Source organism: Mucor mucedo (genome assembly GCF_025094135.1).
Source record: "Mucor mucedo strain NRRL 3635 chromosome Unknown EV154scaffold_22, whole genome shotgun sequence".
NCBI lineage: Eukaryota > Fungi > Mucoromycota > Mucoromycetes > Mucorales > Mucoraceae > Mucor > Mucor mucedo.
This window is the reverse complement of record NW_026252306.1, coordinates 88,096-114,490: the sequence shown is the minus strand read 5'-3', so window position 1 is coordinate 114,490 and position 26,395 is coordinate 88,096. Positions and strand designations below refer to the sequence as shown.

Genomic DNA, 26,395 nt, shown 5'->3' with positions numbered 1-26,395 from the left:
GACATTGAAAATACTTTCATGGTTGACCAACCAGAATAATACAGATCTTTAGTTAACACACTTTGCCTTATACTATACACTAGTTCATATATTCACTATATATATACTAAGTATCTTGGCAAAGTACTATTCGATTACTAATTCATAAATATCAAAATAATATAAATACTCTTCCAATTCTTATCAATAAACGATTATCTTAAACTGAAATAATAATCTGAGGATTAAAGTACTCTAAACCCTATTTCTCCCTTTCTGATCTAACCTTCAAAGACCGACTACTCAAACTTATTTTAAAGTATCGACGCCAGTGCTGAAACCCTTTAAGTGGTAGACGCCAGTGCCCAAAGCAGTGTTAAGAGCGAGTGCAACCATGCCAGTGCCTAAACCTGTGTCGAAGCGAGTGTCCATGTCAGTGCCCACACTCCAGTGTTGAAGGAAGTGCATCGCACCCGATTTTAAGACAGGGTCTCCACCAGTGTCGAAGTGAATACAGCACGAGTGTCGACGTGAGTGCAAACGCTACGTGTTGGGAAAAGTCGAAGCCTGTGCTGAAGTTACTTGGTGTTTTGATGATGTCTATGTACGCATCGTGTTAATATCTCTACTACATACCACGAATCATTTATAATATTCGTTGGTGTCTAGTTATTCTTAATGTCTAAACTATATAACACATATAATTATAAATAAAGATACCAAATCAAACAAATACCAAAGTCATTTATATAGTAAATAAAGGATTATCTTACATGTGATTGAAATTATTGTCTTATTCACGATGTCGAGTTAAGCAATACCTGAGTAACGGGCGGAAGCTCTACATTTTTTGAAAGGTAAACAAAGGAAACATAAACGTGAACCTCTTTTATTTAAAGATTTGTAATATAATAATTGTTTCAAAAGACCTATTGGATTGATATAAATTTGGTGAGGGATACATGATATCTTTCTTCAATCTTTATCTCATCTCGTTTGAAACTACAAATCGTGATTTGGACTTTAAGGAAATAGATTGATTGTGTAGCATTTTGTTTAACGTATAGATAAATGATTTTTTTTCTACCCAAATTGAAAGTATAAAGCAAGACGACGGAAAATGATGCATAGGGATCATAAGTTTATAAGATGGTAGACGGGATGCTGGATCAGTAACGTATGTGTATAGAATTACACATTTAATGTCAATAGCATGACAGCTATAATTAACAACCCAGTAATTTTCATATGATTAGACTGCAGGTAACAGTTATTATTTGACATGCTTATATTTATTACAGCATAACTGTATATTTACGATCAATACTACTGCCAGCAGTTATACCGTTCAATGCATGTCTTTCAAATTGGCCAATCAGGTTCACACTTAGTGATCGGAGTGCCCCCAGACTTTGTCAGCCAGGTCAAAATTTGGTGACTGGTGTAGAGTGCGGCGGAATGTTGAAGCGGCCATCAATTTAACTTTCCAAAACAGTTTCCCTTTTTTTTGCCTTCATCCAAATTACGCAAAATGAGTTTTGAATTAGACACTTTGAGTTACACCTTGTTAACAACAATAGTTGGTGCAGCAGCTTTGTTATCTGTCCGTAATTCCAAGACTCCCGATATCCATCCTTTATTACTTAACACCCAATCTGATGTTTCGCGACTTCGTCATCCCGAAGAGAGTGCCATTTATCGCTCCAGAATGTACCCCATGGGTGCACCAGTCTGCTCTACTTTTGACCGTGCCATTCGTACCATGTCTGACTTCTACAAAGCAGGTAACATTGTAAAGAATCCTTCAGCTGGATTCTTGGGTCAAGGCGCAGAATACGTAAGCATATATATGCCATTTAAAGGAACCAAGTGTACTGAACATTTAAATTGTAGTCTACTTATGGTACTTGGAACACAGGATAGAAATATGGGAGTAATAGGATATTAAGCCTTCGATTTTTTTTTATCAATATAGATGCTATTGGTAAGAGACTTGACCCCGTCTACCAAGGTCTTCGTGCTGTTGCAGGTTTAGTACCACAATCAGGAAACGAAAGCTCGTTTGTTGGTATCTACTCTTCAAACTCTCTTCGTAAGTCGATGAACTGTCACATATATGTAGTCTTTTATTGATCCTTTTATTTTATAACCAGACACTATTCTTACGGAAATTGGTAAAAATTTATGAGGCACGGCCTATGATTATATTCTTACACTTCTACATAGCATGTCACAGCAACGGTCTTGTCACTATCCCCATTTCTTCTTATGCATCTTCGACCCACGCATCTCATGTTATTCAAAAGACTGGTCTCAAAATATTGATTACCCAAACCGAATACTTGAGCCGTGTTTTATCTCTTTCCAAGGGAACCACTTTAAAATATGTTGTAGTTGTTGGAGAGATCACTTCCGAAAACAAAAGACAAGCCGATATTGCCGGCATTGAATTAATCGCCTTTGAAGAACTCGAAGTTAGAGGAAAAGCCGAAACTTTTGATGCTGTTCAAGTTGGTAGGTACAAAATTTAGGAGAACGAACCCGACGTTTAATACATTTACTGTAGTGCCCAATGATATGGCCAGTATTTTCTTTAGCTCATCCATTGAAAAGGTTTGGATATAAATAATATAAAAAATACAAAGCGCTGATACGAGTGTTGTTTCAGGAATCCAAGAACGGCGTTGTCTTGACACACAAGGTATTTTTAAAAAAAAATTATTGGTGAAAAGCAAATTATTAATAAGTATCCATAGAATTTATTATCGAACATCTGTAAGGCATTTGAACATTTAGAAATTAAAAGTGCTAATATAATTTGCTGATAGCATCTTACCTGTTGGTTATCCCACCTCAACAAAGAATTACTCCTAAGGATCGCTTATTGTTAAACTTACCCATCGGTAAGGAAACTCTTTTATTAATAACCCGACTTCGAATACTAACATGTGTGATTAAAGATAACGTTCTTGGACATGTTCTGGTTGCCGTTATTAGTCTGTTAGGAGGGTCCGTTGCATTTAGTGAAGAGGTAAACGATTCTGATAACATCGATATCGGGGTCTCCCTTACTTCCATTGCTAAATCCAAGCCCACAATTTTGGCCAGTGGCTCTGGATTCTTAAATCAAGTTAAACAATTGATTGAATCCAGATATGGACAATCTTTCCTATTCAAACGTGGATATGAAGTTAAGAAGGAATATCTTACTGAATGTAGATTGATCGATGATTGTAAATATGATATGGTGGTCTTCAGAGATATCCGTCAAACCTTATTGGGTGGCAATTTAAGATTGATCATTATCGACAATGGTAGGTCGTATTAACTATTAATATATGTCAACTTCTGATGATATTTCATAGATGATCTTTCTGACCCTTCATTGGCCAGCTTTTTAAGAATTGTTCTTAGCACTCAAGTACTTCAAACTTTCAACTTAACGGAAACATGTGGAACAGTCACAGCTTCCATGTTTTATGACTATAATGCCGATCCTCACGCCAAAGGTGCACCATTCCCCTGTAATGAAATCAAACTTATTGATGTCCCTGAACGTTCTTACACTGCCGAAGATAAGCCCAATCCTCGTGGAGAAATTTGGGTTCGTGGTAACAATGTTTTCAAAGGATATTACAAGGACGCTGCTGCCACCTCAGATGTTCTTGATGCAGATGGTTGGTTTATGACTGGATATCTTGGTGAAATTTTACCTAATGGCACTTTCAAAATTATTGGTAGAAAGGCATAAAGGGGAGAGCGTAACAAAATTAAAATGTATTATGATTAGTAATTTCTATTAAAAAAAAACTGTCTATGGTTTATTATTATTCTTTAAATTTAATGTCCAGGGACGTCTTAAAAGTGGGTGTGCTTCTGTATTTAGCACAAATTTGTCTAAGGAAACAACTTCTGGGGAACTGAATAGTAAATATAGGTATTTGAACGTCTCAGCAAACAAGAACCTAATAAAGAATTTCAATGAGACCAAATCACAGACTTGAATAAACTTGATAACTTACGTTTCCATGCTGTCAATTTGGTTTTGTCCTGATTCTGTCCCGTCAGTATTTACATTTTTAATGGAAGCGTAAGCGCTGCTTGTTCTACAATGCTTTTCTAATCCCTCATATATCACCCAGCCATACTCTCTATATACAGGGTCTCCTGTTATTCTATACAAAATGTACAAGCTCTCTACAGTCTCTGGGCGTAACAGGTAACGTGCGTCATAAGCTATTACGCCGGAAGGAGTTGTCTCAACATCTTTCAATACCCGTGTTTCTGTTGATTCTGTGGGATTTAGATACCCAGTTCCCCACAGTCTCCAGCTGCGAGCAGCAGTCAGGTCGTCGTCTATCTGTTCATAAGTCAAGGGATCGTACGCCTCAACTTCATCCGCTACTCCCCATAACTCTGGTGATAAATTTGTGTATGATGACCGATACATATGTACACATGTGTCTAGAAGTCCTTTCGCAACTTGCATATCATCGGGCCGATTGAATATTTTAGCACCCATTGCAAGCATACCAGGAGCAAAACATGTCTAAAACAAACAAACACATTAATATTCCGCGGTTGATAACTTTAAAAAAAACTTGCAAGGTGGTCCATGGTATCAGACTTTAGGTCTAGTTCCGAACTGTAGGGTGGAAGAAACAGAAAATTGGTACCAGGCAATTGAAGCAACATGTGAGATTTCATACTGTCGATGGATTGTTGATCTTAAAAATAAGAAGTTTAAGCTTTGGAAGTCTCACATACAGTTCCTTTAAATTATACGTACACATTCTTGCAAATTGAGGTATCCGACCCTCCACCAAGATGTATTGCTTTAAAAAATACTTTTTATAAATTGAGTTATTATTAATTATAGTATACTTTTTTCTATATATGTATACCTCATAAGCACTATCTCCCATGGCTCCGAAACTTACAGAAGCTATTTAAAGATTTAATTCTGCGTCCAACAAGGATTTCAAAGATAAGCCCAACTTACAATCTTTATTAAACTCCCCCTCGGAAATATCAATAGCATAAGGATACAGACCTGGAACAGTTACACCTTGACTTTCATCAGCAGAATCTAGAAAATCTGTAATAGCTTGTGCCTTATTATCAAAATATGTGGGTTAATTTACCATGCAATAAAAAAATGGGCTGGGTTTTACCTTTTCTGCAAAAATAAGATTTCCAGTATGGTATGATAATGTAAAAAATTCTAGTTGAATTGTCCCTGCATCCGCTAAATAAGTTGTATTTGTTTTGGAAACTCTCCTACAAAATTAAAAATCAATAAAATGTTATTTCCTTTTGTTTGTTTATTTTCTACTGTACGTAAACGGATTAAAATGATAGTGAGGTAATCCATAAGTTGTATCAAAAGCAGGTAACAAAGCAAGCCCTATTTCTTCAGCTTTATCGAGTAAAACACGTTTCCCGGGATGATCAGAGAGTTCATAAGCGCTTAAAAGCCCGCCCATGTATCTGATAATGGTTTCAAACACGCTCATCTGTTCGTCAACTTTGACATTAATATTTTCAATCAAAGGCAGTAATTCTTCAAGCTCGTCGTCTAAACCCATCACAAGTATTGTGCTGAGACTATCTATCATGGTAGCTCCTAAACCCCCAAAAGGATTGCTTGACGTATTGGTCAATGGCTTTAATTCATCGGCACCTAATGCATATTTTTTATATCCATTCCAACCATGAAGAAACGATGATTTGATAGCGTCTCTTCTTGTCTCTCGCACATGTTTACTGTTTTCTGATTCTTCACTGAAATCAAATTGAATTCGCGGTAGATTTGATTCAAAATTATCGATGCCGTGTATCCGATTTGATATTTGCTCATTACTCTCATCAAAGAATAGGATCCTATCCGCCGGAACGCCTGTCCTCTCCAGAACATAATCCATTTTTCCGGTAGGCACCTGCATATAATGAAACGTTGTATATACTAACACACAAGCGAACGTTACAAATCCTATGTACCTCCAACGATGGGGTACTTTGGTCAACACCGACGTATTCATATTTTCTATATATATTTTGATATGTATAAAAAAAAAAAAAAAAAAAAAAAAAAGGGAAAAAAGGAGACTAAGAATAACCAATCTTTTATAGGATATTATGAATACGATTGGAGTCCCGTGTTTAATGTAACATTTTAACAAACATTTGCAAATAATATATTTATTATTAAAATCAATTACAGCCTACATGAAATCATAACGCGTTTTTTATTTCCCATAAAAAGTTATCTAAAATCTTTATCGGTGTATAATTTCATGTGAAATATCAAGTATTCACCGACCTTTACTTAAATAGAGTTTTTCTTTTCTTTATTTGCTTTTTTGTATTCTACAAAGTATTTTATTTTTCTTTAATTTTATAAACATGCGATCCTTCGTTCTAGCGCTGTTATTTATTTCTGCAACATGCGCTGCTCCTATGGCCAATGCTGTCATACCCCACAGAATTTCTGCAAATCCTGAAATGTTTATTTCACCTGATTACGAGATGCAACCTTCCCGCAAGCTAGACATCAAGGAGCAATTTATCCGTCTGGATCAAAATGAATCTCCATTTGTTAAAATATCATAAGTTTTTTTATAACAGAGCTGGTCTCGCAATAAACATTTAACTTTTTTTTTAACAGTACAAAAATATGATATAATTTATTTCTTTAAAGGATGACAAAAGGGATATGGGGGATACGGGTTATTTTCTAAATTTGTTGCTTCAACAATTTACTTTCTGCTACAACCAGAGCGAGAAACCAAATCGGCAGGACAAGTGACTTGCTTGAATGTCATGGATGGGTTATCAGCGTTCTTGAACCAGTTGAATCTCCACTTACAACCGGGTTGAAGTTGAGAAGGAAGGTTGTTACATTCGGAGACGGAACTGATACCACCATATCTAGCACCCCAGTTGCTAGTGGGAACACCCCATTGAGAAGAGCAACCATCGAACATACCAACACCACCACCGGGCATTTGGAGATCGAAATGGTTTTGACCTAAATCACCACCAGTGTTGGTAACTTGAACAACAAGCTTCTTACCAGAGACAGGTCCAGAAGTGAAAGTAAGTTCGTAACATCCACAACACCAACCGGCTTCATTGGATCCAGCAATAGAAGCGGCAGCAAAACCGTAAGCAAGGTCATCGTTAACAGCCCAAGGTTGGTTGTTGTTACACATGTAACCACCACCGCCGTTACAGCCACTTTGAGTGTTGTCATCAAGAATGCTAATACCGTTCTTACCACAGGTATCAACAGGACCAGAGACGGTGTTGGTCTTACCGGGCCAACTGCAAGAGGCCTTACAACAATCCCAGTAACGGGTAGTGGAACCGGAACCAGAGCTACCACCGGAGATGGTAGTGTAATCACCCTTAGTTGCAGGAGTGGTAGTTTGAGCTGCCTTAGAGGTAGTGGTGGTGGTCTTCACAGTAGTGGTAGTAGTAGTAGTGGTGGTGGGCTTAACAGTTGTGGTGGGCTTTACGGTAGTAGTGGTCTTTACAGTAGTAGTAGAAGACTTCGTAGTGACGGGTGCCTTAGTGGTTGTAGAGGACTTTACAGTAGTGGTTTGCTTTTGAGTGGTAGCAGGGTTTTGGACAAATTCTATAAAGCACGTGATTAAATGTTAACAAAAAAACTCAAACATCCGATTGGTCAAGTTAATAGTTACCATTGGGAATACATTGAGAGTAGTATTTGTTCTCGGGTTGGCTAACACAAGTGGAGCCTGATTCACAACAAGTGGGACCAGTCCAGGTAATACCTACAATTATGAAGCAAATATTTAGCGTAAAATTCCTAAAGAATCTCGAATTAAGTTGTTCTTACCACCACATTGACCGTACTTGGAAGAACAAGCAGCTTCAGCGACAGATCCAAAAGAAATGGCGACGGCGATAGAGGCGAGACTAAGAGAAAGCTTCATTTTTATTTATTATAAAATACTTGTGATAAATAACTTTTTGAAACTGAAATGTATGTCCTTTATATATAATTTTTTTTGCTGTTGCATAAACAATGTAGTAAATTGATATGTTAATTACAATTTGGCCAGCTAACCTCGGCTTTATGATCCCCGTTACACTAAATTTACAGTGACAGGAATAAAAATCCGTGGTGGTGGTAACTTGTCATAATTTAGCATCATGTAACACATGCCGTATTAATATATCAATATTTGTTATCATGTGCTTTCCACAAACAAAATAAATCAGGAGAGGACAAATCAAAGACCATACAACTTAACTCGAAGCATAGTAGTTTGCAGTATCTGTTATACCTTTTACTGGAATCCTGTCATAATTATATTTTTTTATATGATACTTACTTTTAAATAATACAAGATCGACAGAACGGAGAATATATGTAACCACCTTATTAATTGAGTTTGAATGGTGCTTCTAAAAAAAAAAAAAGAAGAGAGGGATCTGTAAAATGGTATGATATGAACGCGGTGACTGTAATTTTAAATATTAAGTGCAAGAGGTACCTGCGGCCCCATTGTTTTTTTTTTGCTGTAGCGATTATCTGGTAATTCGACTATGTTATTAATTTTAAACTATACCATACTAGACATAGCAGTGAGCATCATATAATTGAAGCTCAATTTTTCGCTTTGGATGGCTCGACTTGATGGCCTAGAATTTAATACAAAATAAAGAGCGGAAAAACAGACAATTCTTTTTGATAACCATGCACTTCGTTACCCAATTTAGTAATTCCAACGGTCCAATGTATGTATTTGAAATTAACGATAATGGTGAATATTAATTCGATTTATTATTTAATGTTTTCCTCTACAGGCCCTGCTAATGCGGCTTTTTTTTTTTTTTTTAAAAAAAAAAAAAAAAAAAAACGTGGGCAGCAATTTTCAGACGTATTACGAACGGGGTCCATGCATTTTAAGAAGCTATTCCTTTTGTCTCCCTTTATTTTCCTCTTACAGTTACCATGATTTATTATAACTGCATCAATCAAAAATCAGAAATTTTGTCGCACGTCCCTCACTGCATTTCACAGAAGTAAAACGCTTTAACTATAAACGTAATTTTCAGCTGAAAGTTTGCAGTACATTGCATTTAACAGAATATATATTTTGTTTATAACCGTATTATATGGCCCCAAGTACGCGTATCACACATAAAATTACTTTTCTATAAGGTATTTTTTTTTTATATTCATATCATAATTTTCACCATATTCATTGAATAAGAAATAAAACCAGTGCTATTAAAATTGTGCTCTGGACTTCGTTTCCCGTGAATATGTCACCAATGATTTTTCGGAGAGAAATATGTGTATATTGTGTGCAACATCAATAAGTCTCCGCGACTGATTGTGATACTTAGATGATTTTTGTAAAAACAAATAATGCCACAAACATATTTTTTATGTTAGAACCAGGTACCAATTCACTAATTTTATCGGACAGGTATTAAATGTCTAAATTGTACTTTAAGCAGATGCATAAGCTTGATAGAAAAAAATAAAAAACAGAACTCTGTTTTCGCATTAATAAGCACATCTATTTGATCCTTACTTCTAATAATGTTTGGTGGTTCAAGTCTTTCAAATGGAGTTTTTTTATTTTTTTACCACGAGGAGATAAATAAGACAAATGTATAATGGAAAAAAAATGGCCTCTTATCAAAACGTGCCCTTTTTTATAAAATAATTGTTATGGACATATATTTCTTACATGTTTCTATATATGCAAAACCGGTTTTTTTTTTATATTTGGCTAGAATTACGACCTTTATTATACACTGATTTTTTTTTTTAATTAGATACATATTAATCCTTTGTTCGTTGTCTTAATGACTCCGCTGTTTTTAAAAATATTATAGCAGACAAGCAAATAAGCTGATATTTTTCCTTTGAAATTCTAAGTTGATTAAACGGCTAGACAGTCTTGGGGTCCGAGGAACTTACTGTACCCCCGTATATAATGTTTTTAGAACGGGTACAGATAATCCATCTAAAATGCTATGCTTTACTTTTGTATCCAAGAATAATGTTTCTTTATTGCCTCGAACACACATTCCCTATTTTTTAGCTCCTATATTTTGAGCCTTTCCAGCTTCCTTACCCTTGAACCAATTTTGTTTTTAATTAATCAATAAATTGCTTTTGGTTTTATTCAGACAAAAAAACTTTCACATGCGGAGCACCAAGATTCTATGGATTAGACGTAGCTTTAAAATTAGTGGTTAATCAACTTTATGTTTAACCTGATCTACATCCAAAACATTGTAGTTGGATGTTCTGGTTAATATGTGTCTATCATCAGAGCTAGTATGCTGCTGTGCGTCTAAGTTACGCGAATTAAATTCGAAATCTAGTCCCAGTAAATATCTTAAAACAATAACGGATGCACTTGTACGTTTGAAAAGTTTACGCAATGTAAATTATATTCAAACAAGGATGTTCGCCTTCTATAATTTATACACATGATAACTAAACATTAAATTGTGTGATGTTTGAGATATAGAAATAGATAGAAAATCAGAATAAAAAGAAATAGTAATAAATGAGTGTTTATTAATCCTTTATTGAAGTTATGGAGAGAAAGTCATCGCAAAAGAGAAGACGCTTTTTATATCTAACATCTGAGAAATTGAATCTGGTAAAAAATAGATAATGGCTTGTTTCTACCTTCTGAAACATGATAATTGGAATTACATGGTCTTAAGTCAATCAATACTTTATCATATTGATTGGCCCTCATTAGCTGATACTTCATAAACAGATTAATGAGAGTCAAAAACAACCAATGATACTATATTTCCCAATATATAATCTGTAACAAGATTATGCTGGTAATATAAGATTACCACTCGAACATCATAGTTTAGCCACACTGAAGGCCATTCTTTACGATATTTATTGGAAGAAATAGGACATATTGTTCTTAGAAAATAACAAACTCGAACACATTATTATTATTATACCAAGCTTGGGCCCTAACAAATGAATACCTATGAAACTGTTGTCTGACAACACAGATAACCCTGCTCAATCAAAATTATTTCATAAACTTGTATCAAGGACACAATATACTTGGAAAAATAGCATTGATATCTGTTTATCAGGGACAGGGGACAACAAATGATAGGCTTTTTTGTGATGATTTTTTTAGTAATTTACATATTACAGCTTCCAGCCTGCTTGCCCTAGTTTATACTCATAAGCAACTTGGATAATAGAACGAATACGCATACATTATTTGTGAGGGGCTATATTATTACGAAAAACTTTAGAACAAACACAAAGACCTCACTAATATTCTGTATCCTAACTTTATCATTTGCTTACCTTAAATTTTCTGCAATTCTCAACTTTTTTTATATTTAAAGTTAAATACCAGAATGTTAAAAGTGAATTGATAATATCACTGATCATTTCCCCTGAAAAAAGCAAGATCCTAGAGGTCTCACATGTTTTTTTGTCATTGATAATCACGACGAAATGGAATCTTAATGACGTAAAGTGATTTTTAAGCTAAAATCCACCTAATCAGACCCTTATAGCAGTAATAATGACCCAACCCTTTTATGAAACAGAAGGAATCGAGGGATAGTATCAATGATAAAATCAGATTACCAACACCCTAAATAATATTGAGACTGATGTAATAAACTTTAAATTTCGTTGTCACGAACGTGTGTCCGATAGTAGGACATTAACAATAGTTAATTCAGTAGTTGTGTATCAGCGTTAGTTTATCTTTATAAGTAATTATTGTAAATAAATGAAGGTGATCGACCGGTTTTTTTTTTTAAGGTGAGATCAGTATGTTTGATCTACAAGTTGCATAGATTTTCGATTTGCTTACCAAATGCTCAGGAAACTTAAATTTCATCAAAACGCCATCCGGGAAAACCTTGTATCATATGGTTATGTATGACATTTTTTACGGTATCCTTCATTACAAATGATTAATAAAAACCATAAATACAGTTTAAAATGACGCTTAATAGTTAAACAGTAGGTTGCGTATTAATTAAAAGTTCTATAATGGACCAACGATTCAGATTTTTACAGGACTCCTTTTTTGTATTATCATCGTTAACTGCCATGTTTATAAGGCACCACAACAAAGTATATAAATTATGCGCATAGATTGGTAAAATGCACAGATTAAGATACATTATCATATTTATATCGTGGTATTGAATCATTTTTCTGTATTATGATGTATATCAACGGACCAGTTCTGAAAATTACTCGCCAGAATAGCAACATGTTAAGGGTTCAAAAAAGAAGATTCGATTATCAATGCACCAAAGAAATAGTCATATCCTCCTATTTTATTTTGCTGTTTTAATTGCTCTGACCAGAGCATAGTAAAGAAAGGAAAGAAAAAAAATCATTTGATCGTGGCAGAAACACGTACAGAAGATCATTTCTTGGTATACATCGATCTAGAGACATTGGCAATTGGACAGTTGTGGGGATATAACAGTTGAGTATGGAATTACATACTAAAAGAGGGTGGCGTTTTAAGTACGCCTGGGTTTTTTAATCTATCCAAAAAAGTTGCCTTCGTTCAAATTGGCATTGATATATAATAACAGTGTATTTTGAACTTGTAGTGTCTCTTCGTTATCCTTTTATATAAAAGAAAAAAAAATGTCTCTTTTCATTTCTACTACAAAGCCAATGGCAATCTCGTCCATTACTTTCCCACCTCAGCAGCAATTTTCTGGCGCGCCTAGCCCACCCGAGAGCCCTACTTATAATCATTATCCACAGCAATATCGCGGTACTAATTACTTACAAAGAACTCCATCAATGAGTTCATTACAGTCTCCACCGCTTTCATTACAAGAAAGAAGACAAAGGAACAAAGCAGCATCTGCAAAATATAGAGCAAAAAAAAATCATCAACACGGTGAAATGAGATGTATGATTTCTTCATTGACAAAAGAAAACGATCTTTTATTACGTCAATTGGATCACGTACGCCGAGAAAATAATCGACTGAAGGCAACATGCGACAAACTTCGAGGAAAAATGCTCGCCGAAAAAATGTTAAAGAAGTTGTTAAATGACAAGGAAGAAACGAGTATTAATCAATTAAAGCAACTTGAGCAAGATATTGCACAGGATGATGATGAGTGGGAGACGTATGATCACTAAATATTATGAAAATCACTTAACATGTAAACACACAAACATTTATATACCTTATGCAATTGTATGCGCACACTATGCTTTATGCCTATTATGAAATAACAGAAAAAGAGAGAAGAATAAAAGTTGATATCAATTACATAATAAAATCGTACAACCGTTACCTTGATTACACTAGAGTGACAAAATGCTTATGCAGTAACATAATCCTCTTTCTCCTTTGTGTGCTGCTCATTGAAACGCAGCACAAAAATTATTGCAGACCAATAAAAAGTGAGCGTGCTTGTAAGTTTTGAAATTAAAGGTGATCCCCTATTTTAAGAGGAGGGTCGAAAAAAAAAAAAAAAGATTTTACGTTTCCTTTTCTTCTTTTTTTTAAAAAAAACTTTTATAATTATGTTTATTCTTGGTAGTTTGCTAATAAGTGTATTGCTAGTAAACTTTGTTCAAGCAGATGCTTCTGCAAAGGCCACTTCGCTTGGTTTAGATAAAACATGGACAGCACCTATGCCATCTGCCCCAGTTTCACCTGGTTCTGACTACATTTCATCAAATTGGTATGCAAGCCAAGGATTCTATGGAGCTGAAAATGTACAGTTCGTACAAGATCCCTTTTCAGCAAATAGTACTACCACTGTACTCAAAGTCAATTATCCTGCTGGGTCTTATGCACCTGTTGGAACAAAGAACAATAATTCAGGCGTAAAAGGCGGTGCTGAATTTTTCACCAATGTCAATCATGATACAATGTACAATACTGCATTATTAAGTTATGATCTTGCATTTGATTCTTCTTTTGACTGGGTGAAGGGTGGTAAATTGCCTGGCATTTATGGAGGTAAAATAAATGCAATCTTAGCCTAATTTTCGCTTCCTAACAATCGCAATAGGCTCACCGGGTGATGGTTGTTCTGGAGGTGAAAAAGCAACTGGTGCCAATTGTTTTTCAGTTAGATTGATGTGGAGAGATAGTGGTACTACCTATAAAAAGTAAAGTCTACGTCATTTTATCAACCTATTTTTTTTTTTTTTTTTGATAGGTGCTGGAGAAGCTTATGCGTACATCCCTACATCCGATAAGCTTTGCTCTTCCAAACAAGTCACTTGCAATTCTGATTACGGTACATCGTTCTCCCGTGGTGTGATTCGTTTCAGTACGGCAAAATGGACACACATCGACATGTACATAAAATTAAATACAGGATCTAATACGAACGGCATATTACAAGTCTGGCAAGACGGATCTTTAATGATTAATCAACAGCATTTACAATTTCGATCAAGTGACGCAGTTGGTATGTCAAGCACAATGTTTAGCACATTCTTTGGCGGTGGTTCAACAAGCTTTGCTACTCCCGTTGACACATCTACGTACTTTAAAAACTATCAATTCAGCACTGCCGATACTCCTGATCCAACCCAAGGCAATTCTGCATCCACTTCATGTATATCCTACTATTATATTTCAGCCATTGTTGCTGTTCTATTCTTCATTTAGACATAATTCATTTCCCCCTATATACAATTTAATAAAATAAAAACCACCCACACACCACAACTCCTAAAATTCATTATAGACAATGTAGACGGTTGAAGGTTATATAAATACTGTATATTGAAATTATTGGGAATCAATCTAATTTTCCTCGGGAACGATGACAAACTTTGGTGCAGTATAATATTTAGTGTTGTTGTAAACTGATTCGCCAGCCTTCCAGCCATCGACGTTCTTCATGATTTCTTCCTCACGAGCCTTGGCGGCTTCTTCACGACGGTAGGTATCACGATCTGATTCAGCGGTTAAAAGAGGAACGAGATTAATACGTGCCCAAAGGTTTTCACGCTTCAATTCTCTATTTGGGGGCTAATTATAAGTCTTTGTCGTCGGGTTTTTTTAATGGAATTGCTGCATACCTTCTTTCAAGATTGCCCTGGAAGACTCTATAGAAACCAAATGCTGAAATGGCAGTGACACCAGCTAAAATAACTAATCCAGAAGGTCCACGTTGAGGCAAATAACGACGATATTTGATTTCGCGGTATCCTTCAGCGGGAGGCAAATCTTGGGCCATTGTATGTGTAAATTGAGAGTGGGGAGAGTTACAAATAAAAGTGTTGGAAAATTTGATTACAAAATACAAGCAGGGTGTTTAAAAAGCGACAATAAATTTTGCTGCTGACGTCACGAATCTGCTGTCGTCGATTTACTTGATGCACCTCAAAACTCTGACAATTGCATAGTAATAACCTTCAAGTCATTTAGGTCATGCGCAGGAATGCATTTTTGGTTATCACCGATACGCCTACTTAATGTTTATACAATAGTTTAAAGAGATGAGAAAGATCAAGATTCTTTTGTCATAGATAAAAATGTATCGACAACAGTGGTATGTAATAGTAAAAAATAATTTAAAGTTGCTTGTAACCTTTCACGAAAAAATAAGTTTGTGAATGCTGTAAAAAAACAGTGTAGCTTTTACAAGTGTATGAATAACATTAATAAAAATCTGTTCAATTAGGCAGAAAAAATATAAATAGTCTTTTATTTATATTGACCTTGATATGTGTATAATGTGAACTGGATTATGTGACAAGATTATGCTCTGGTTCTTTTGGAGGAACGTGGGGGAGACATGAGAACTGAGATGAATTCTACATCGGATATTGGTGGTGCTGAAGACTTTTCCCCAAATACATCGACAGCACCATTCTATTTTCTTCTTCTTGAAAAATAAATGAAAACCAATCAGGAGTCAAGACTTTTTTCAATTTATATGCAACATCTGCAAGAGCGTATTCGTTTTCTTTTCACCGCAAAATCCCAGAGACGGTCAATTTTTGGCAAATAGTTACCCGTCACGGGTATGGTCAAAATCGTTGTTAACCTTCACCATAATTTTGCAGTGATTGGTTACTGACGTTGATGGTAAATTCAAATCTACTAGTCGTTTCGGAATATTGAATGAGCCGACTTTGTATGTTATGAAACAATTTTTGTAGGTGAACAGGATGACTAAATAACTATATTTCCCTCGAAATCAAAGTATACGGTTTGTGCGTCGTTGTTACAAAGCAAAATATTGATGTCGTTAATTATACAGGCATTGATACGAATATTTTTATTTTGTTGATGGAGTTTGACATCTGTTAATACATCACGCCTCTTGAATTCGTTTGGAAGATATATCATAGCATTCCTTTGAAATGATACTCTTAATCAACAGATCGATTCTCCTCCCGTATTCGGAATTACTTTCCGTCATGGTCTGCATCCGTCTTGTCGATTGGCAAAACCCCTTCAACGTCAGTATAAGTTAAGGTTGTGCATGATAGCAAAAGCTTGTCCAGTATCTCTTCGAATTTTCTAGAATAAGTTGCTTCTAATAAATTTTTTTGAATTAGGGTTCGATTCCGGAGAGGGAGCTATCACATTCAAGGAAGGCAGCAGGCGCGCAAATTACCCAATCCCGACACGGGGAGGTATTGTCAATAAATAACAATTCAGGGTCACTATGGTCTTGCAATTGGAATGAGTACAATTTAAATCCCTTAACGAGGATCAATTGGAGGGCAAGTCTGGTGCCAGCAGCCGCGGTAATTCCAGCTCCAATAGCGTATATTAAAGTTGTTGCAGTTAAAACATCCGTAGTCAAATTTTAGCCTTTAGGCGAAATGGGCTGGTCTTCATTGATCAAGCTCGTTTCTGCCGAGACTTTTTTTTTTTTTTTTTGGTTACGCTGTGTTGTAGCTTCGGTTACGGTACAGTCTCTAGCCAAATGATTACCATAAACAAATCAGAGTGTTTAAAGCTTGAATTTGTCAGCATGCAATAATGAAATATGACTTTAGTCCCTATTTCGTTGGTATAGGAACTTAAGTAATGATGAATAGAAACGGTTGGGGGCATTTGTATTTGGTCGCTAGAGGTGAAGTTCATGGATTGACCGAAGACAAACTACTGCGAAGGCATTTGACCCAGGACGTTTTCATTGATCAAGGTCTAAAGTTAAGGGATCGAAGACGATTAGATACCGTCGTAGTCTTAACGTTGTTGTATATCTTGAAACTTTCTACACTATTAAAATATATTGACTAATTAACCAATTAAAAAAGACACACACATAAGGGAACTCAGAAATAAAAATCCTATTAGGTTAAAAAATGTTGAAACATCTAATTTTTCATTTTTGAGTCCACTCAATAAGGCATAATTAATATACTCACACTGTGATCATTATAGATAATATACTGTACTTATCAGACGCTTTATCCTTGGTTTTAGCGCGTTCATCATCCAAATATTGCAATATTCGCAATATATTCTCACTAAATAACCGCATGAGTGTTATTTTATCAACTACGATAAAGCTTGAACTTACTCGTATGCGAACTGTAACATTTCATCGAATATACCATTGACTAAATTTCGAAATGAAGGGGAGCAGCTGTCTGTAAGCTTCTTGTGATTTAAGATGCACTGGTTTCTGATTTCTGAAAATTCATTGGCAGGAATAACTTCTTGGTACAGTTTGCTGTAACGATGGTTTAATAAATTTATGCAAGAGGAATGAACTGCTTTGACAAATTCGGCTTCAACTACAGATTTACAATTTCTTTGGCCTTTAATGTTCTTCAGGATGGTATCCTTGAGATTAAATTTCTCACTGGCATCTTCATCATCCTCTCCACTGGCCTCCTCCTCCTCCTCAGAATCTTCCTTCGGGTCTTCTTCTTCATTGATACTTCTAATTACACGTGCTTGTGAGGTTATGTTTGACAGCCTTGCTAATCTCACTTGGTGTGTGGACTAAGCCTGTTACAATTTATAAAAGTACATTAAAATAATAATACAACATAGTTTAAGCATTGCACTTACTTTGGCAACAAGGTATTCGTGAATTTTTTTGAACCTATCACCGGTTCTTTTAATCCTGAATAGTGTAAAATACTTGTTAACTAAAAAATAAAAGACATATATCCTTTTATACATACTTTTCAACAAGAGGCTTACCAGGTCTTGACTTAATTATGACCTTATTATAAACTTTAGACCAATGCCTGTGTAAGTCAATGCAATGAGTAAACGCGTTAGGATCCGAGTCTTCTTCGATTTTGGTCGTATTGGTTTTGACGAAATGATTAAAGGAGGGCTTATTATTATTTTCTAAATAACTTGCAGCTACTTCTGAATTTTTTACTGTCGTTAGACAAAGGGAAATGCCTAGGCCTCCGAATTTCGACAGTGTCTACACCTACGTCTTTTGTAAATTTTTCTAAGTATTTTTAGATTCACGTGATACATTCTTTTCTTACATATTTTGGTCCCATCAGCGGATACCTAAAGACGGCTTACTACTCGATAATCTGACCCACCGTAGTTGTTATTGTAAGATACACGCTTACAATGCCTACAACGGGTAATGGGAAAGTCTTCATCATATTATCGAGAAGTCTAGCTTTAGCCGTGATAATAAAAAATGGGAGTATATCCTTTTTTTTTTTAAAAAAAAAGGTTATATTTTAGCGTTTCTTTTAAAAAAGCAAAATCTGTTATTAACTAACCTTTTCACAATATCTATTACTTCTCTTTAAACAGATAGTGTTATACAGGATATTCATGAAAAGAAAAATGAAGAGAAGAAAGGAGGAAAATGGGTTTTATTTGTAGGCTGATAAAAAATCTCTCGTATACGTCATGATGATTCAATTGTTTATTTAATCAGAAAACCATGTGAACGAGTCTTATTTATAAACTGATAAACAAGAGCTGGCTTATGTCAGGATGCTTCAATTGTTTATCTAATTATCCATATGTTTCAGCCCTCACATATAATAGAAATGAGGTTGTATATCCCCCAAGCTTAAATACAGGCAATTCGGAACTTGCTAATTGTCTGTCAACATTTCAGTAACAGCATGTATCAATAGTGAAGCATGATATAGATGTCAGTTGAAGCAATTTTTTTTTGTAGACTAAGGTCACTCAATATATTTTGTTTTTAAAAAACACGTGATTTAAAATCTATCAACAGTTTTTCGAAGATCCAGTTTCGACTTGCTTTAATGATTTGGGAAGTTGAAATGAAGAAACATCCATCAATTGATACTCCCTTTTATTAGGTAAATTCAAAACTAAGAGTTTTCTGTCAATCTGACTTGGATAATGAGCATCTTTACACAGGGAGCATATTGAGCACGAATATGAGGTAATTGCATTAAAAACTTATTCAAATGCCAATTTTATACAAATGGTAAATTTAAGCTTTCTTGCCTTTGTAGATTTCCTTTACTGAAGCCTTTTTGGCCATCTCTACAGTACAGCTATAGACCAAACAATTATCATCACTAGAGTTAAAATTTTTGGATTGAGCAAAGACAAAATACTTCAAAGACATTTGATCCAGGACGTTTTCGTCTTGAAAACTATCTTTCTAAACTGACTTGATATTCAGCCCAGATTATTTAGATTGACAAGTTAAATAAAGTATAAATACTTAATACATCTGTAAAGAGAGTTTGGTGGCTATACTAAAACAGACACAACAAATTACTGATGTTTATAAAAAGTACCGTCTTTCTTCTGGCGTTTTTTGTTTTGATACGTAATAGAAATATGGTTTATTACAAAAGAGATTGCTGTTTAAAATATTTTGTACTGTAGTTTATATAGTAATACTTACTTCTTTTCGCTGTATAATTGTAGAGAGTCGTCTCTTCATCAGATTTAACTATCTACTGTTCTCTTTTATTGGTTATGTTATGTTGTAGCTAAAAAAACAAGAAGGACATAAAAAATAATGATTACACGGACACTGCCTTTATAGGTGACACAGTCTTCCGGCCCGGTTCCATTGTTTAGAGAGCTCCTTTTATTTAAAGTCCTTTAAGAATTTATAGTGTGAGGGAAACCTCTCGCGTAGAGTGGGAGGGGACAATAAAATAAAATATATTTATACAGATCTCCTTTACTCATATCACGTTTCGTCTAATTGCATTGCTTCGAGATGGTGTGGAGATTGTTGGGTGCGAGAAAAGGTGTCAAATGGGATAATGAAACGCCTGTGGGACTGCAAGCCTCAATGTATTGCTAAAAGTGGGTGTTACACACTTGGCAAGAGTTTAAATAAAACCTACAATTAATTTTATTTCTGCCTTTTTCTACAAAATACATAAATACATTACATGGCTGAGCATTGTCCAACCATTGGGGGATTAAGTGAAAACGGATTGTAAATATGACTCGTCTATACCCGTTTCAAGACTAATATGTTTCTGATAGCAACCCAGAGTTCGATTTAAAGCAGCTTGTGCTTAACCCAAGGTAAGCCGCCATTTTACTATCATATACTATGGCTAATGTTACCTTATAGCAATTCCATGCATGTATGGGGTTGGTTAGTTTCAGGGTTTTTAGTTCTAGTCACAATCACTATTGCTTCTCACACGATCAACGAACATCTTCACCATTATTGCACCCCAGATATACAACGCCATAAAGTGCGAGTGGTTGCGTACCCTGCCGCCTATGCAATTTTAGCGTGGCTGTCCTATTTAAAATATGATTACGAGACTGTAATTCTTTTCTTTGCACGTCTATTCGAGTCTTTTGCTGTATATAACCTATACATGTGCCTGCAGTCTTATCTTCAACCTTACAGAACTATAAACGAGGGTAAAAAAGAAGCGATCGCGACAAAAGTGCTAGGTGTTTACACATTTAGATTGTAAGTACTGTCTCTAGAACTATGTCATATATATTAACCTAACTTTTTCAACAGAAAATCGAAATGGGGGCTTCATTTTAGAGTCATTACAGATATTCTAGTACTTCAGTTCCCGATATGGTAGGATAACAAAAAATAGGGCTGAGAAAAATACAATTATTGACTATTTGAGCATTTACAGGAATATTATTTCTGCTTTAATCTCAATTTTTGCTCAGATCAAAGGCATTTATTGTGATGGCCAGTTTAGTCCAAAAGGTGCGTATATTTACTTGGCAAGCTTACAGTTTATTTCCTTGTCCATCATCTTGATGGCATTATTCACTTATTTATCTGTATACAACACGGAGTGGAAAGATGGTAATATTCGTGCGCATGGTATGTTTTGGTGTGTCAAAGGCCCCATCATGGTAATATTCTACTTTGGTGATATATTACTAGCAATTCTTGGTTACTTTAAAGTGATTAAAGATAAACCAGCAACTACCACATCTGGCACTTATTGGCCTGCAGCTGCTATCAAAAATGGATACTACGTTTTAATTATCTGCATTTGTATGGCTGTCGTTGCCATGCTCATGCAAATTTATTTTGGTTTAGATGCCAAAGAATATCAAACGGAAGAACCGGATTACTCTTATTTTGATGCTGTATCGGACGGCTTTTTAGCTTATATCCCCCAATTTATCAAAAATGTATTCATGTGCGGAGGTGATACTGTTGTTTTGGCAAAAAAAACGCATCAAGTTGAGAAAAAATAGAAGATTAAGCGACGATGAGCGAAATCTTTTGGCTGCCAATAAAGATTTGGAAAATAATCCGTCAATACATGAATATTTATCTCAGCCCTTGCCTGCGTTACAAAACAATAAATACGATCAAGATACAAGACAGTATCAGCATAACTTCAATGCTTTACCTCTAGAGCCACTAGGTGGAAATAATACAACATCAACAGCCGAGGAGAAAGAAACAACATCTCAGCATCAATTAGACAATTTAGCCATCATATCACCCCAGGTACCAGCAATGCAATCGCGAACATTAAATAGAAACGACGAAATAAATCTAGAGTCTTTAAATCAATCAACTCATTTCGTTCCTCATGAGCTAGAGCGTAAATAACAACAGACTGATATGGATTGGAACCGAAATTTTAAAGCATAGAGTACCATCTACCCCACCTCATCCCCCCCCCTTTTTTTTTTGTAGAGGAATAAATAAAGTTTAACTCCACATTCTCTATCCTGACATAATAGTCAATAAGTCAAAGCGACCTTAAGTTAAAGTTTAAACTATGGCTCGTTCCTCCTTTTTTAAGTACATTTTGACACCAAAAATTTTCGAGCCATAATGGGTAACTAGTCGCACAGCTTCAACAAGATCGAGGCCAGCAGCTAAAATCACAACACAAAAATACACTTTAGTTAACATATACAAGACATGCGGAATACTCAGCAAAACTACAAAAAATAAAGACAGTAAATTATGATCGCTGAAAAGAACCAAACCCCTCCCCCACCACGATCGCAATATTCTTTTGGAAGCTCAACTTCAAGAAAGTACCCAGCACAAGTTGGTCAAGTAGTACACACTTAACAAGCTTAGCACTCAATTTTTTTCCTTTTTAAAGAACAAATTAAATAATTGAGGTAACTGTACCTTGCAGGAGATCACAGATCTGTATATAAGGAGAAAAATAAAATAGAAAGAGGTAGTTTTGGCATGTGTAGACCCGAAAAGATATTATGCACTTTGGGAGGTGTTTTAAAACAGAAGAGAATATGCGTAACAGTAAGTGATGTAGCAAAAAACTAATATAGACATAACTTGTGCAACGTATTTTTATAACACAAGCATAAATTCACTTAAATAAAACCTTTTCAGTATCTGAAACTCTGACTCTTCTCTTTATTTAAAAAAAAAACCAAAGAAAAAAGAAATGGATTGCGGAGGAAACTATAATCAAGTTTGCCCTGAAGTGTACTGCTCATCTGCCGATGGCTTCGGAAATTACACTACCTCTGCTTGTTTCATATATTTTGAAGATGCAAATAATACTTCTACAACTCGTACTCAAGCGGGATGTGCGCCTATTGACATTTGTTCAATTATTTCTTGCAATAGTACTTCTCCGCTATTTAGCGGTGTGGATGATTCTCTTCAAGCCAGAATGATTTCATATGATTGTGTTGTAGGGAACCAAACAGGACATCTCAAAGCTCAAATGTTATTGCCAAACAATACCAACAACACCTGGCCAAACAATGCTACCTCGACAGAAGAAAGCAGTGCATCTTTATCTGCTCAGCCTATGATTGAATTGCTGCCATTGTTGTTCTTGTGCATCTTCGGCATGTTTATTCTCGACAAACGACTTTAAGTTATAACTCAGGATATTTATGCAATAAATTCAATAAAATATTTGCTTATTCTAATACAATGCGTTTATTTTATTGACAAGATAATTTTTAGCCCTTCTGTGAGGCTAATTCCTATCTACATAAATGCGACGGACATAAAGTTTATATCTTATTAGGTACAAGCTACTGCCACTGGTTAAGAGATAATTTTGTCGTATTTGGTTGAAGATATTCTCCAATAACTCAGTAAATTTTGGGTACTCTTTGTAACGCACAATATTTTATCGTTACGCAAAGCTTAGCAATAAGCTAAGCATCGTGATTTGACAACATAAGCGTTATACTTTCTCACGTTTTTTTTTTGTTACATTCGGAAAAAAGGGTCTGGCTATCATTAGCACAGATATGTTTGTGTACAAAATACTCAATACGTCTTATTACACCAGTCAAGGGTTACCTGGGTAGTGGCTCCTTATTAATAACTATTATATTTTTCTAAGTAACTACCAATTCCAAAAACACCGTTTTGGGATAGTTTGCATACTTTGTTTAAATGACCGTATAGAAACTTTGGCCACATATATATGCTAATTATTCGAATATATAGGAGTAATTTTAAATTTTACATAATTACATAAAAAAGATTACCCAGGAACAAACTATCCGCTCTCATGCTGACAGTATTAAACTAAACTGATAGCGCTGTATCAAATAACCAAATACAAAAGATCTTGAACCCGAAGTCCATTATCGGCCTTGTTGATGAGTTTCCAACTACAAATGTGTCTGGAATACACTATATGTCGATCATAGTTCCCAAGTCTCTCTGTAAGCTCATTTCTCTAAAAAACTTACTCATTCCTAAACCCAATTGAGCTATTCTGGCCGGAGATAAAGTATGCTGTCAAAAAAAAGCCTTCCAAAGCTGGCGAGACACTCACACCTAGAATCATGGATGTGCCAGCTCCGAGGTAATCAATAAATACTAACAAGACTGAATCCAAAATTCCCTCGGATTCTTTGAAAAGCGTTTAGTCCAAAGAGAAACGTACAATGATATATGTGCAAGAGGTATTTGTTTTTGTTTTGGGAATATTTTTCAAGGCGGGATAATCTTCGTCGGGCGTCTTCTGACAAGTGAGTATGATATATTAAATGTTGTTGATAACCAAAGAGACTGGCATTGTTATTATCAATTAACCAATTCAGCACTGAAACTGTTCCTTATCCTAGATTATTTATCCGTATCTATACTCAAATATCAATTTTTATAACTTAGCGAGATCACAATGCTTAGCAGTTACAAATAAAAAGCCATATATATTATTTGTAATGAGTTCTATCTTTCTTGCATAATACTTGTTTCCGTCTATTCAAAAATAAAAAATATATACAGATAAGAACATCAATCTTCCTATTAAATATAAATTAATATAAATCGGAAAAAGAAGATATATACTGGTTTAATCATAAATGCATTGTAAGATAAACATCAAACTCCCGTCAAATGTTCATTTATTTGTTCATATATAAGATTATAGTGATGCTGGGTATATGGGGGGGGGGCAGGATGAAACTATAGGAGACGATCACTCCATAATTGATCGAACCAACGGACCAGAAGGTCGACCCACATTTACGCGTTCTTCAATTAACTTTGTAATATCGTAGATATCAAATGGGCTTTAAAAATAATCAAAGTAAATAATGAGCTCGTATTTATACTTTTACAAAGCTGTGTCTAAACTAATAGTAGATCCAATCGGGATTTACTATTCAATCGTTTATCCATTTGAACTGAATAAATGTTTATCCCAGTATTATTATTCGTTCATAGCAATCTTTTACATGATTACGATCCCCAGTCTGTCTACTGAGATCTAATATTAGGTTTCTATGATTCAATACATCTGCGATACAACACTCTCAACTTCCTGTGAATATGAAAGTTCAATCTATAAATTTATAAATACAATACTTGTTAATATAATAAAATAATCCCCATTTGTCACCCATTGTCCTTACATAAAGAGTTCCCAATAATTCCAAATATTCCAATAATAGCAAACGATCATCCCATGTTCTTGGAATTTGTGATGACCGCATTTCAATGTTCTTCCAACGCTGCTTGTCATGAATCTTGGTCAAGGTCACCTACGTTTTTATTATTTGAACACCATAGGCACTGAATTCCTTGAATGTTTCTAGGGAGACGTTTTCAAAATGACAAGTTTCCTCCCTCAAAGAAGCAAGATTACTTTCAAGAATCTTCATTGAATCCTCAATAATATACCTTGTGTGTTCTTCAACCATGCCACTATAGATATACAAAGTAATGATCAGATTACTAATGTATTCACGTATTATCAATAATAGTTACGCTCAATTTAATACCTTGATGATTCAAAAACCTCAATCTCCATATTATTGTGCCTTTTAAAATACCCAAAGCATCGATGTATTTTTCAGGTAGAGTGAAACGACCGTCATAATTGCCATCCTTCAGATACAAACCCTTGGTAGCCTTGTACTTTGCTTCATACCTTTCATAATAACAAATGATAACGTTAGAACCAGTTCCTTTTTGTATATCTTCCTCCACGTTATCATTCCCATGTTTTAAAAAACAACTTATTGTCACACTTACCACTTAAATTCAATGAACTTGGTTATTTTTGACAAGGCTAAAAGCCCAGGTAAAATGGATTCACAAAAGAAAGATCTTTCATGATTCATTACGTGCATTGGTGGAGTTCGTTGTACTAGGTGAAATGTTGATAATATGTATTTGCAGACAATTAAGAAGTTTTTGCCGTGATCGTTAATTTCAGGACCACCTTTCCAATCCCAAACTTGATCGAGAAAGTCATCGTACGAGACCTTACGAAGTAATAAAATTAAATCATCAAATAAACCAAGAGAGCAAAGCGATACACTGTTGATTTGCTGTTCTCTGTATTTGTTGTACTCGGCTTTGCACAAAGGGGCACTAACACAATACTGAGTGCCGAAGACGAATAATTGATTGAGTACCTCAAGTTCACCTTTGCGAATCTTGGGCATGTTTGGGTGCCAGGCTGACGTAGAAGGTAGATCAAGTACATATCTATTAGACCCTTCACTAACAGATATAGAGGCCTATTACACCATTTAAATGA

General features: G+C 35.2%; 12 protein-coding genes across 12 annotated transcripts; 5 read left to right on the top strand and 7 right to left on the bottom strand.

The window, feature by feature from the left end:
* Positions 1-1,451: 1,451 nt before the first annotated feature.
* Positions 1,452-3,864, top strand: EV154DRAFT_131201 (uncharacterized protein). The gene is made up of 11 exons (XM_051594018.1): positions 1,452-1,816; positions 1,873-1,882; positions 1,955-2,071; positions 2,133-2,153; positions 2,206-2,493; positions 2,546-2,592; positions 2,648-2,680; positions 2,736-2,754; positions 2,808-2,882; positions 2,940-3,293; positions 3,345-3,864. The coding sequence occupies exons 1-11, from the start codon at positions 1,511-1,513 to the stop codon at positions 3,728-3,730; spliced, it is 1,656 nt and encodes a 551-aa protein (XP_051460141.1). The 5' UTR covers positions 1,452-1,510; the 3' UTR covers positions 3,731-3,864.
* Positions 3,794-6,036, bottom strand: EV154DRAFT_542682 (glycoside hydrolase; the record flags this gene model as incomplete). Its single annotated transcript, XM_051604534.1, has 8 exons — positions 5,320-6,036; positions 5,154-5,259; positions 4,982-5,093; positions 4,884-4,924; positions 4,769-4,826; positions 4,585-4,706; positions 4,002-4,528; positions 3,794-3,944 (listed from the first exon to the last, which is right to left on the bottom strand). The coding sequence occupies exons 1-8, from the start codon at positions 6,018-6,020 to the stop codon at positions 3,794-3,796; spliced, it is 1,818 nt and encodes a 605-aa protein (XP_051460140.1). The 5' UTR covers positions 6,021-6,036.
* Positions 6,037-6,632: 596 nt separating this feature from the next.
* On the bottom strand, positions 6,633-7,960 carry EV154DRAFT_500575 (endo-beta-D-1,4-glucanase). Its single transcript, XM_051600607.1, has 3 exons — positions 7,844-7,960; positions 7,686-7,778; positions 6,633-7,618 (listed from the first exon to the last, which is right to left on the bottom strand). The coding sequence occupies exons 1-3, from the start codon at positions 7,938-7,940 to the stop codon at positions 6,738-6,740; spliced, it is 1,071 nt and encodes a 356-aa protein (XP_051460139.1). The 5' UTR covers positions 7,941-7,960; the 3' UTR covers positions 6,633-6,737.
* A 2,264-nt stretch (positions 7,961-10,224) lies between these two features.
* On the bottom strand, positions 10,225-11,466 carry EV154DRAFT_479019 (uncharacterized protein; the record flags this gene model as incomplete). The annotated part of the gene is made up of 6 exons (XM_051598231.1): positions 10,225-10,390; positions 10,413-10,449; positions 10,670-10,793; positions 10,849-10,924; positions 11,330-11,352; positions 11,452-11,466. The coding sequence occupies 6 exons, from the start codon at positions 11,464-11,466 to the stop codon at positions 10,225-10,227; spliced, it is 441 nt and encodes a 146-aa protein (XP_051460138.1).
* Positions 11,467-12,538: 1,072 nt separating this feature from the next.
* Positions 12,539-13,334, top strand: EV154DRAFT_500573 (uncharacterized protein). The gene has a single exon (XM_051600606.1). It carries the CDS (start codon positions 12,647-12,649, stop codon positions 13,154-13,156), a length of 510 nt encoding a protein of 169 aa, XP_051460137.1. The 5' UTR covers positions 12,539-12,646; the 3' UTR covers positions 13,157-13,334.
* Positions 13,335-13,657: 323 nt separating this feature from the next.
* Positions 13,658-14,648, top strand: EV154DRAFT_536893 (uncharacterized protein; the record flags this gene model as incomplete). Its single annotated transcript, XM_051604172.1, has 4 exons — positions 13,658-13,988; positions 14,041-14,124; positions 14,191-14,521; positions 14,546-14,648. 4 exons carry the CDS (start codon positions 13,658-13,660, stop codon positions 14,646-14,648), a joined length of 849 nt encoding a protein of 282 aa, XP_051460136.1.
* Positions 14,649-14,786: 138 nt separating this feature from the next.
* Positions 14,787-15,222, bottom strand: EV154DRAFT_560991 (GRIM-19; the record flags this gene model as incomplete). The annotated part of the gene is made up of 2 exons (XM_051605643.1): positions 14,787-15,003; positions 15,065-15,222. 2 exons carry the CDS (start codon positions 15,220-15,222, stop codon positions 14,787-14,789), a joined length of 375 nt encoding a protein of 124 aa, XP_051460135.1.
* Positions 15,223-15,665: 443 nt separating this feature from the next.
* On the bottom strand, positions 15,666-16,565 carry EV154DRAFT_500568 (uncharacterized protein). Its single transcript, XM_051600605.1, has one exon. It carries the CDS (start codon positions 16,338-16,340, stop codon positions 16,164-16,166), a length of 177 nt encoding a protein of 58 aa, XP_051460134.1. The 5' UTR covers positions 16,341-16,565; the 3' UTR covers positions 15,666-16,163.
* Positions 16,566-17,370: 805 nt separating this feature from the next.
* EV154DRAFT_560990 (uncharacterized protein) lies at positions 17,371-18,586 on the bottom strand (the record flags this gene model as incomplete). The annotated part of the gene is made up of 5 exons (XM_051605642.1): positions 17,371-17,476; positions 17,530-17,957; positions 18,027-18,081; positions 18,143-18,396; positions 18,554-18,586. The coding sequence occupies 5 exons, from the start codon at positions 18,584-18,586 to the stop codon at positions 17,371-17,373; spliced, it is 876 nt and encodes a 291-aa protein (XP_051460133.1).
* Positions 18,587-20,315: 1,729 nt separating this feature from the next.
* On the top strand, positions 20,316-22,140 carry EV154DRAFT_500565 (organic solute transporter Ostalpha-domain-containing protein). Its single transcript, XM_051600604.1, has 6 exons — positions 20,316-20,379; positions 20,430-20,471; positions 20,521-20,874; positions 20,929-20,994; positions 21,056-21,596; positions 21,622-22,140. The coding sequence occupies exons 1-6, from the start codon at positions 20,333-20,335 to the stop codon at positions 21,997-21,999; spliced, it is 1,428 nt and encodes a 475-aa protein (XP_051460132.1). The 5' UTR covers positions 20,316-20,332; the 3' UTR covers positions 22,000-22,140.
* A 385-nt stretch (positions 22,141-22,525) lies between these two features.
* EV154DRAFT_500563 (uncharacterized protein) lies at positions 22,526-23,392 on the top strand. Its single transcript, XM_051600603.1, has 2 exons — positions 22,526-22,668; positions 22,808-23,392. The coding sequence occupies exons 1-2, from the start codon at positions 22,600-22,602 to the stop codon at positions 23,255-23,257; spliced, it is 519 nt and encodes a 172-aa protein (XP_051460131.1). The 5' UTR covers positions 22,526-22,599; the 3' UTR covers positions 23,258-23,392.
* Positions 23,393-24,826: 1,434 nt separating this feature from the next.
* Positions 24,827-26,300, bottom strand: EV154DRAFT_479012 (uncharacterized protein; the record flags this gene model as incomplete). Its single annotated transcript, XM_051598230.1, has 6 exons — positions 24,827-24,920; positions 25,146-25,192; positions 25,263-25,391; positions 25,413-25,554; positions 25,598-25,780; positions 25,885-26,300. 6 exons carry the CDS (start codon positions 26,298-26,300, stop codon positions 24,827-24,829), a joined length of 1,011 nt encoding a protein of 336 aa, XP_051460130.1.
* Between the last annotated feature and the right edge of the window lie 95 nt (positions 26,301-26,395).